This window comes from Hipposideros armiger, unplaced genomic scaffold, assembly GCF_001890085.2.
Source record: "Hipposideros armiger isolate ML-2016 unplaced genomic scaffold, ASM189008v1 scaffold_501, whole genome shotgun sequence".
Lineage (NCBI taxonomy): Eukaryota > Metazoa > Chordata > Mammalia > Chiroptera > Hipposideridae > Hipposideros > Hipposideros armiger.
Genome location: NW_017731851.1, coordinates 871,044 through 882,377, shown reverse-complemented (window position 1 = coordinate 882,377; position 11,334 = coordinate 871,044). Strand labels below are relative to the sequence as shown.

The 11,334-nt window shown below is 45.9% G+C and overlaps 1 protein-coding gene across 1 annotated transcript in view; it reads left to right on the top strand.

Annotated features, from left to right (window-relative positions):
- Positions 1-446: 446 nt before the first annotated feature.
- BCAR3 (BCAR3 adaptor protein, NSP family member) overlaps positions 447-11,334 on the top strand; it is a 105,975-nt gene continuing 95,087 nt past the window's right edge. The window contains exons 1-2 of the mRNA XM_019667552.1: positions 447-633; positions 8,958-9,285. Coding sequence (XP_019523097.1) covers positions 8,969-9,285 — 317 coding nt within the window. The 5' untranslated portion in view covers positions 447-633; positions 8,958-8,968. The remainder of the gene's footprint in view (positions 634-8,957; positions 9,286-11,334) is intronic.

Genomic DNA, 11,334 nt, shown 5'->3' with positions numbered 1-11,334 from the left:
GAAGTGCCACTTTTACCTCCCACTTTGCTTTCAATATGTCCAGGCAGGTGTAACGGATTTGCCTGTTTTCATGGCTTGGTTATTTGTGGTTACCTGGATCTTTGTCCCATCAAAGCCCTTTAAACTGAAAGCCAGCTAGGTGTCTGCAGTTGAGCAAAGCCAATCTGCTGGGTAATTAAATAACGCGGGGAAGGGGGAGGAATGGATTAGAAGGGGTTGTCTCTCGAGAGGGGTAGAGTGAGGAAGTAAGTGGTCGATCTACGTTTGAGGATAGTCTTTTCGGGGACATACGAGGAGAGCCAAACTAAAATCTGAGCAGACGAGTGCAAAGCGAGGTCACCGCATGTAAATGTCGCGGGGGGTTCCGCCAGGCGGTGCGAATCGGCTTGCCGGGGTGGGGCCGCGAAGCCTCAAATCACCAGTTGAGGGCCAGAGAGCGCGCCTCCGGCTCAGAGCCGCGCTTGCAGCTGCCAGGACCGGAGCCGTCCGGCGCACCGGAGAGCCGCGCGCGGGCATCTCGGCGGGCGCTCCCGGACGACGATGAGCGGCCCCAACTCCCAGAGCAGCCGCAGCGCGGGGGCCTCTGTGCGGAGCCTTTGAGCCCCAGCCGCAGAACCGAGCGCCGCGCGGGAGGTGAGTTTCCACCCGGCGCCGCGCGTCCCGCGGGGTGGCTGAGCCTCCCGGGGCGCCTCGGCTTCTCCCTCCCCGTGGAGGACAGGCTGGGAAAGTTTTTGGAGAAAGTTAGGCTACAGGGAAAGTAGAGACGGCGCCCTCCTCCAACCCCCCAGCAGAGGTGGCGTTTGGGGACAGGACTGACTGAAGTGGCTACGGGACTTGCGCCCTCGGGGGGCCCTGAACCGGCTGGGATTTCCCCAGATATGGCCCGCGGCGAGAGGCGCCCAGCGACTTGCGGCGAGCATCTCTGCTCTTTGCTCTGGAGCGGCATCTTCCCTGGCCTCTCCTGAGCCCCTGCAGGTCCAGGTTGCTCGGCCAGCCGCCCCTCTCCGTCCGGTCCCTCTCTGTCCCGAAGCCGGCGGGGGTCAGGGGACGCGAGGACCAAAGGGCTCCGCTGGAAGCCCTGGGCTTGGAGAAGGAGAGTTTCGCCACTGATCTCTTGGAAAGTTTGCAAAGAAAGCGAAGGAGCCTGCCGTGTAACTGTTGACAACATCTCCCTCCCTCTCTCCCTTTGTTGAGAAAGAATGAATAGTTGGTTGTGTCGCTCCCTCGGCTTCGGAGAGGGGAGGGAAGGGGAGGTGAAGGCAGAGAAGGGAGGGAGGACGGACGGACGGACGGTGGGCGCGACAGGAAGGAGGTTCAGATCTCAGACCATCTTTCCTTACCGGATGAGACTGCCACCACTTTAAAAGTTTGATCAGGTGTAGACAGACATTCATCGGGGAAAGATCTAGTGGGCTCCGAAGTAGGTGGTGAGGCGGCGTGTTCCGTGGGGAGCACGGTGGGTCGTTGCTGGGGTTTGGGGGGAGGGTGGGGGTGGAAAACTCTGTTTTTGGTGTTATCTCGCTTGAAGCAGGGTACGAAAGGGAAAGACCGGTTGCCTTAACTTAGCCTCTGCTTTTGCCTAAAGCCATTAGCTGAGATAGAAAACAGAGCCAGGCATTCAGAGATTCTTTTAAACCTTGACTCTTATCTCCCAAGGCTACGTACGCACCGCTCTCCAAGGAAAATACATTGGCGGAGGGGAGGTCAGTTCGAGAGCGGATAATCTCCCCGCGTGTTGCCAAGGACTGGGGCGAGATCCGGGAAGCCGAGGGAGGCCTCGGCGCTGGGGGCGGGGCGCAGCAGAGTGGGGTCCGCAGTGGAAGAGGCTGCCGACTTAATAATGGGGAGGCCACAGGCCTGGCGGCTGTACGCGGGCGTGCAAGGGGACGGGCGACGGCATACAACGTAAACAGCTTGCCATGCCAGGGGCTCCCTCACTCCCACCCCACTCCAACTTTTTCTAAACTGCTGCTGACATTTCTAGGATGACTAACCAAGCTCTCAGTCTCCCCTATTCATACAGAAAGGACTGCTTGTCAAATGGATGCTAATCTTAAGAACCTTATCATGTAAATCCTGTTCTGTGTTGCTTGAAATACAATCCATGGAAGAATTATTCATACTTCAATCATTTGGCTAGACTTCAGAAGTTTACTTCAAAAATAAAGGGATACCCTTAATTTTTAAACCCACGTAAAACTTCATTCTAAGTTAATAAGCCAATTTTATATGTGGCATCTCCTCTTCCTGTCAGACTCCGCAGAGAAGATATAAAAGTACATATCCAAATTGCCAATTCTCTGCTGTGGTCATAATGGGGCAGTACAGGCAGTTACATTTTCAGAGTTTAAAATATTATAGAAAGTTCTTAAAGCCCACATCATGTGACCATCTGAGTTTGACCTGAAAATATCTCATTTCAAAAGTGAAATAGAAAAATCCAAGCCAGTGGGCCGCTTATTTCTGCCTTGACTTCCATGTGATCATCAGTTTCTTTGAGACATCCTGGTAAAGCAAGTGAGTCTGGCTGCTATTCCCAAGCGTTTCCAAGCACAGCCACTGACCAGAGTCAGGAAGGTGGCACATAAGTTGGGAATGTGTCAGGCTTGCTGTTATCCCTGTTGAGATTTCAGCTGTTTGAATGTTCACATTGGTTTTATATCCCTATCAAGATATATAGAGTCTTTGACCTTTGTACAGTCATTCACCAGTCACCAACAGGGATGCATTCTGGGAAATGCATCATTAGGTGATTTCATCGTTATGCGAACATCATAGCGTGCACTTACACAAACCCAGATGGTACAGCCTACTACACATGTAGGCTACATGGTATGGCCTATTGCTCCTAGGTTACAAACCTATACAGCATGTTACTGTACTGCATACTGTAGGTAATTCAAATAGTAAATATTTGTGTATCAAAACATACCTAAACACAGAAATGGTACAGTAAAAAATACAGTGTAAAAGATAAAAAATGGTACACCTGTACAGGGTATGTACCATGAATGGAGCTTGCAAGACAGGAAGTTGCTCTGGGTGAGTCAGTGAGTGAGTGGTGAGTGAATGTGAAGGCCTAGGACATTACTGTACACTACTATAGACTTTATAAACACTGCATACTTAGGCTACAATGAATTTATTAAACAACACGAGATTAAATCAAACATAAGAGAAAAATAATGTCGTTAAGAGATGGAGTGAGCATGAGATGCATGTGTCTGAGCTGGTATAACATGGCATACTGTTTTATAGCAAATTGGTTTTTTTTATAAGTAGAAAGAGTACACTCTAGAAGAAGGATAAAAAGTATAGTAAATATACAACCCAGTGACATAGTCATTCATTATCATTACCAAGTATTATCTACTATACCTAATCGTACGCACTATACTTTTATACAACTGGCAGCACAGGTTTGTTCACACCTGCATCACCACAAACACATAACACGGTGTATTACGATGGCTATGACATCACTAGGCGATACAAATTTTCAACTCCATTATAATCTTATGGCATCACTGTCATATATGCAGTCCATCATTGACCAAAATGTCATTATGCAGTGCATGACAATATATATTTTAAGATCTGGCATTAAACTGAGTCAGGACACTATGTCTGTTTGCCTGCACAGTAGAAAGAGGTGAAGCCTGATGGCCAAAATCTCACCTGAGTTTTTCTTTTAAAGACTGCATACCTGCTCACTTGGTGTGCCTGTGTGTGTATCTGTGTCTACATCCTACTTGGTTTGGTGTGTTTGCATTTATTGCTTTAGGTTAAACATTTACGTCTTCACCTTTCCTGGCTGCAGTCTTCCCCAGAAGCATGACTTCATTTGGGAACTCTCCTTGTAATTGAGATACAATGACAAGCAAGACAGACATGGTCCCTGCCCTTCTTAGAGGAGAATTGCTACTTATTGAGTAGCTATATGTCAAAGGCTTCCCATACACGATCACATTTACTTTTCAGAACAACCTCAGGCAGTAGGTAGTGTCAATTTTTTCAAACGAGAAACTGACTGCCAGAGAGGTTGAGTAACTTGTCCCAGGCCATACAGCTAGGAAGTCAATGGCAGAGTAGGGATTTTAACTTCTAAGTGTCTGACTCCAAAGCCTAGACTCTGAGTCAGACCACATCTAATTTTAAAACATCAAATACAGTACTGCATAAAAAGTACATGATGACTAGGAACATGAAGACGGAAACATCTCCAAGTGGAGAAAACATGGAAGCCAGAGACTGGAGACTTGGGTTTAGTCTCCACAGTGCTCTTCGAACCACGTGTTCCCACCTCAGGGCCTTGGCATTTACAGAATCCCCTGCCTGGAACTCCATCCAAATCTTCCCTTGATTGATTGCATCTCTTTTTTTCAGGCCTCATGTCATTATTACCTCTGCAGTGAGGCCTTCCCAGACCACCATAATCTAAAATAGCCCTCCATCTCCAGTCAGCATGCTCTATCATTTCATCCCATTTTGTGTTTAGTGCCCTTATGACTGGGCTATGACCTAATTTGTTTTCTTGTCTGTGTTGATTGGATTCCTCCATCACAGTGTAGGCTCTATGAAAGCAGGACCTTGTTTAGTTTATTATATCCTCAGTCCTGCAACATTGTAAACCCTCAGATAATATATGTTGAATGAGTGAATATTTATATTTCTTATCTGGAAAAGAAAGGGGCTTGATTCTCTGAGATCCCATCTCCATATAACATGCTGGGATTCTGCCTAGTGGTCAAATGTGGCAAGTGGCTTCTCTGTCAAATGGAATGTACTTGTCTTTAACCTTGATTCCAACTATACACCATGCACTTCCATCCTATGGATTTCCCCTGGGCTCTAGAAAAATTAAAAATAAATAAAGCTCAAGTAGGAAATAGAACGACCCAAAAGATTGTAAATGAGCTCCTTCCACCTGTAGTTCCCCCTTTCACCCCCTGCCCCACTTTTCTTTTAAGCTATGTCTCTGGGCTGGGCCCACCTCCCTCACCATTGGACTGATTCAAGCTTGACACAGGGTCCAGGGTTGAACCAGTCTTTCCAAGTGACTAGACACAGAACAAGGCTGTATTTTAATGGGGAGGAGTTCCAATTTAGAGGCACCCAGTTGTAGCGGAGAGCCTGGCTCACATATTTCCAATTTGTTTGCAGCTGAGAACTCTCTGGAAACTTCAACTTGGATGATATTCTCCCTCTAGTTAGTAAACTCTGCTTCACTTTCTCCAGGTCAGCATCCCTTCCTTAGGGAAGCCTTTCCTGGATGCTAGATTAATCTAGACCCTGGTCCCCACTCTGTGTGCTTCCATAGCACTGGGAATCACCAACGCTATGGTCATTGCTTATTGTTTACTTCCTCCATAGAGTAGTAACCTCATGAGGACAGTTGTTTGACACTATCCCTACACCCAACACAGTGCCTGCCACACAGGATGCCCTCCTTAAATGAGTGTTGAATAGAAGAATGAATGAATGCTTCTGTTGACTAAATGATACTTCCTCCTTGTCATTCTCTTCCATTGCCCAGGTAAAAAAAAAAAGAATCTGAGTGTAAGTTGCGGTGTACCAAAGACACTCACTTATCTAGGAGTTGTCAACCCGGCCTCCAAGTTAGACAATACTGGGGACCTTTAAAAAGGCTGCTGTCTGGGTCCTACCTGCCGAGATTCTGATTTCATTGGTCTGGATGGTGGCCAATGGATGGTCTGGATGGTCTGGATTTCATTGGTCTGGATGGTCATGGGTGTTGGGATTTTAAAAGCTTTCTGGAGGCTTCTTAATGTTCAGCCAGGTTGAGAACCACCATTTTAATTTTTCAGAACTCATTCCTCGCTTTGGTCTTTCAGGGCTTGAAGCAGCCATGGTGAGAGAGAGTAGGGATATAATTCACGGATATTGTATGGTTCCTGACAGTTTAAGAGGTACTTTCACATCTGTTATCACATCTGATAATAACAATCTAAAGGATCTACTCTCTGGTTTAAATATTCCCTTTATGTTGATGACTCTTTAAAATCTACATCTTTTTCTGGCTCCTAACTGCACATACCAGTATCTAACCTCCTAGGCCAAAACTGTCCTACTGGTACTTCACACACAATAGCTCCTGTGGGGAGTTCGTTACCCACCTTCCTACAGGGGTCCCCTTCTTACACTATTCGGTGTGTTATAGCATTGCACCATCCTCCCATGGCTGTGGCCTCTGTCCTCTCAGCCACAGGCCTCAAGCTCCTAGCTCTTCACTCTGTCCCTCCTTTTCTTTCCCCTGGCCACTGCCCCAGGTCAGGTTCTTCATCGTTCTTTGCTGGCATGTTGCCATCAGCCTGACCGACCTCTCTGCCTCCCTTCTCTCCGCTCCAGAAGTACCAGAGTTACCTACCTGGGCACAGACTGGATTCTGTCCTTCCTTTCCAGATCTTCCCCAGCGCTTACAGTCAAGTCCAGACACCTTGACACAATCTTTAAGACTTTATGACCTTCTCCTAAGCTGTGCTTATTCCAGAAAATGCATCTCCACCACTTCGCTCCAGCCAGATCGCAAAATTTGCAGTTTCCTGAGCCTAGGGGGGCACTTCCCTGTTTTTATGCATCTGCCATTACAACATCCTCCTGGAAGACTTTTCCTTACAATTTTCCACCTTTCAAAATCTTTCATCTCCAGTGATACTCCTTGAATCCTTTTGTCAAAATGAATTGTTCTTTTGTCCAGCATGTTAAGGGCCCCTATTGATGAGTCCCTGTTGATGGTCCCTATATTATTCTCTCTCAGAGTAGGACTTTTTGTTTCTTTGTGTACCTGATATGGAGTAGACACTTAAATGTTTGTTGAATTGAAAGTAGAAGGGCAGGTGTTAATATCAGAGAAGAAACTGAGGTAACTTGCTGAAGGGCATTCTAGAACAGTTAAACTCAATCTTGAAATCTAGGTAGATCTTGGATAAGCAGAGAGGAAGCAGGTTGCTGGAGACACTGGAGCCAGTGTAACTTTTGCCCATCATTCTAGCCTGGAAATAGAGTTGATCAACCATGTTGCCCTTTGCACACAAAGAGCCTCTGTGGGGTGCTCTGGGCCTCCCTACAAGGTTCTTTGAGATGATCCAGGCCTGTTAATGAAGAAAGAAGGTACTGATAGCTTGAACAGGTGAGAGTTCACAGCTGTGGCGTGTGTGTGTGTAGGGTGAGGAATCCTAGTCAGCTTACGTCACTGGTGGTCAGGCAGGGAGGGCTAGGGAGTTCGGTTTCTTTTTTAATAACAATGATTAACGTTGAGCAAGTGCTGACAGTGTGCCAGGTACTGGTCAGACCCGGGAGGGGCCCACAGGGGAAGGGCCTGCACAGCCCCATTGTTCTGCACCCTCTGTGAGCCAGCCTTCTGTGTGGTCCCAGTTAGACGTGGAGCAGACAAGCCCCAGAATTACCAGGTTTAGCAAAGAGCTGAGGACAGGGTTAGGATTATATACCTTGAAAGAAGGGTCTCCTTCCACCCAGCTCCCAGCACCTGTGTGTTTCTCTCCGTTGCACGTGGAAGCCGTGGATTCAGTGCATTTCTGTTGTCAGTTGTTTCCTCTGCACACTGGTTCTTTCCCCTGGTTCTGCCTCTTGCACTATAAGCTCCTGGAGGGCCGTGTTCTTCTTGAGTGTCTGCAAGCCATGTCCCAAGTCCCCAGTTCCTTTGTGGAACTGACTCTGCAAGGGTGCTATTAAGCGCGGATTTTCACTCGGAGCTGTAGTCTTTGCAGTGGAAACCGTGGTCTGTGCGAAATGGGGGCTGCAGGGTATGAGAGCAGACTGCAGAGCAAAGCCGTATTCTGCTCACCAGCCTCGGGGAAAGCCAGTGCATTGGACTTAACTATGCTGCTGTGTGGTCCAGACCAGCCTGATACCATGACTAGTGGGATATATTCTGGATCCTTATGTCTCCAGGGACTAGCCCTAATTTTTGTTCAGGCTCGTGTTTCTTTTCCTCTATATGATGGCCTTAAAAATGTCATATAATTTGGCTTAAGTCAAAACCATAGTTTGTAATGGGGATTTTTAGGGGCGCTGACTTTTCTCAGTGTGAACATTTCTACTAGTGGTCCAAGCTGGGAACAATTGTTGGGGCTGCTTTTGCACACAACCTCAGGTACCATTTTCTCCCCCTGCCCCGCTTTTATCCTTTTCTTTTTTCTCTTCCCTTTCCACTCTTCCCTGACTATAGAAGCACCATGTGCATTGCTTAACCCTGATGGTGACAGGCAGATTCCTGACCCCTCTGGGGGACAGTGTACATGGAGCCCCCATCTCAGTGGCTTTCCTCTGCAGCTGAGCCCACTTGTGTATGGAAGAGTGGCCCACCTCCTAACCCCTGACCCTGGCCTGTCTTCGTTAATTAGAGCACAGTGATTTATTTATAAGCACCAAGTCTTTGCCAGAAAAACTGCCCGGTTGCTCTGGGTAGCACAACTGAGGCTGGTCTGGCACAGAAGGTGTTCTAGCAGCTAAGGAATTCCAATAATCTCCACCTGTTCTTATCATTTACAGGGTGGAGGATATACGTGAGCTAATTATCTAACATATCTATAACATTTTCTCTAATGCACTTGTTACAGAAACCTTGAGTCCCTCCTCGGTAACCTTTTTTGTTAGTCGTGCTTTTCCGTCAGCTTCAGTCGCCTGAAATAATAAAACAGCTCATGTGCCTCAAAAGTCTCTGAAATGTGTTTGCCCTTTTCCATTGGTGGCTCTGCTGCCAACCCAGGAGAACTCCTCTGTAATACCAGAAAAAGGAGATGAGTAAACTTCCTGTTTGTATTCAGTTTCACTAGTGATGACAATCAATGTTTGCCTTTTAATGCTCCATGAACATTTTCTGTTAAGAGGTATATTTCCATTTCCTTTTGTAGGTAGGAGTTCAGGCCTTGTGATTATCTTAGATTTATACCTTCACTCTTCTCATTCCCCTTTAGAGTTGAGAATCATGGCTGCGGGAAAATTTGCAAGCCTTCCCAGAAACATGCCTATGAATCACCAGTTCCCCCTGGCCTCGTCCATGGACCTTCTGAGCAGCAAGTCACCTCTCGTCAATCATCACACAGATGCCTATCAAGACGTGTCTATACACGGCACCCTTCCACGGAAAAAGAAAGGGCCTCCTCCCATCAGGTCCTGTGATAACTTCAGTCACATGGGCACCCTTCCCCATTCTAAATCCCCACGGCAGAACTCACCTCTGACCCAGGACATCATCCAGGAGCACCCACTGCAAGACTGGATAGGCGAAACCTTCACCTCCAGGTAACTTTTTTAATTTCATGAAGGAAAATGACTTGTCTGAAAGGGCTTTTTTAAAAAAAGTTGTTTTCTTGGGGAAAATGTCAAACATGTACAAAGTAGAGCAAATAGTTTAATTAACTTCCAAGGACCTATCACCCAGCTTCAAGAGTTATCAACACACAGACAGTTCTGCTTTGTCTAGTCTCCCACCCACTTTCCTTCCTTTAGTATTATTTTGAAGCAAATTTCAGACTTTATTTTATTTTATCTGTAAATATTTTAGTATGTGTCTTTCAAAGATAAGGACTCCTATTTAAAAATACATAACCATAATATAAAAAACTATGACACTTAAAAATAATAAATCATTTCTTAATATTATCCAATATTTGAGAGTATTTTCAAAGCCAGCTGCCGACATCATTAAGTCCCTCAAAAATAATTTTTTTAATCATAACATCAGATTCTGAACTACATCCATCCAATTCTATAGCTATGCCAGGATGTCTATAAATTAGGACCTGTATCTCCTTGTATTTAGTCGCAGTAACATGCTGAAATAAAATTTTGTGTGGACACCACATCGGGTCAGCTTCAGAATATAATAGAATTGATTTCTCCCTCTATCCACCAAGTATCTGGGTAAATAAGCCTATGGTTGTAAAGGCTTCTTTTCTGGGTTTGTAATGGGCCTGGCTGTGATTGGTTCCTGCTTGTTAGAGCTGGTTTAGAAACTGCACCCCTTTTCCTGATCAGGAAGATCGGCAATCTGTGATGCTATCAGACAGAGATGGAGGTGGTTTCTTCTGTTATATCTCCTGGTGTGTCTCTTTTTGTCCAACTCTGTAGCAAAGCAGGCCACTTTGATCCTGGCTCATGTATTTGTTCAATGTCTATATATTGAGCACCCACATTAATTAGAGTACACTGATTTTATAAGCACTAGTGCTTCACCTGAAAATTTTTTCTCAGTTCCTCTGGGTATCTTAACTGAAGGGCTGATCCAACATTGAAGTCATTCTGGCAGCCAAATCATTCCAGTAATCTACTCTTGCCCTTTTACAGGGTGGAGAAATATGTGAACTAACAGGATAGCTATGGAACATCTGAAACAGTGTCCTTCCAGTGCTAATATTCTAGCAAAGAACTCTGATAATAAATTAAAGTAGATAAACGAGACAATTGCAGATTACAGTAAGTGTTATAGAGGAAGTAGAGTGATATGCTGAAGATTTATTGGGGTTGTAACTTTTCTGTAGGGTGGACAGGTCTCTGAGGAGATGATATTTAAGCTAAGACCTGCATAATGAGAGAAGATAGCATGGATGAACCAGTGGAAGGCTGTTCCAGGCATAGGGAGAGCAAGTGCAAAAAAATTGAGGTGGGAACAAGTGTGGCATGTTTGAAAAACCCAAAACAAAGCTGGTGTGGTCTGTGGCTGGAGTATAGCAACTTGAGAGAAGAATTGTATAGATGTTGGGAGAGAGCTAGGCAGGCAAGAGTTCAGAGTTAGTTTTGGTATTGCAGTAGTACAAGAAAATAAGTGGAGGCCCAGATAGTCTCTGTGGAAAGCATTAGAGGGCTTTGAACTGTTTTTCACAGCAGACCAGAAGGTTCCCCAGGGTGAAACAGGTCCAATAGAAGGCCCTGGACCTGCTCCAAAAAAAATCTAGGTGGGTGACCTCCCAGGACAGAGAGCTAGTTGGTGGCCTGCTGATGAAACAGGTAAATGTGGAGGTTTGTACCTACACACAATATTGTTCATATCGTGTCATGGGCAAGAGGCAGAAGGGGAGTAATCATTGCAGCAAAGAAAAATCACTTCTGGTCAGCCAAAAATAAGCACAAATGCAAGGCTGCACGAGGTGGTGTCAGAACCAATTGTTACCTGGCTTCCTATGGCCACTTTTTATTTTTTAAGTTAAACTCTGTATTAAGTTAGATGTCTCCTATGTACCACACACAGACAATTCACAAACTCATTTCTTAAAGGTCTAAGGTCCTGGCTGGGTGCCAGCTCTTACAAGGGGAAACCCCAGGGTGCTGGGATAGTAATGGAGTCACCCTTCC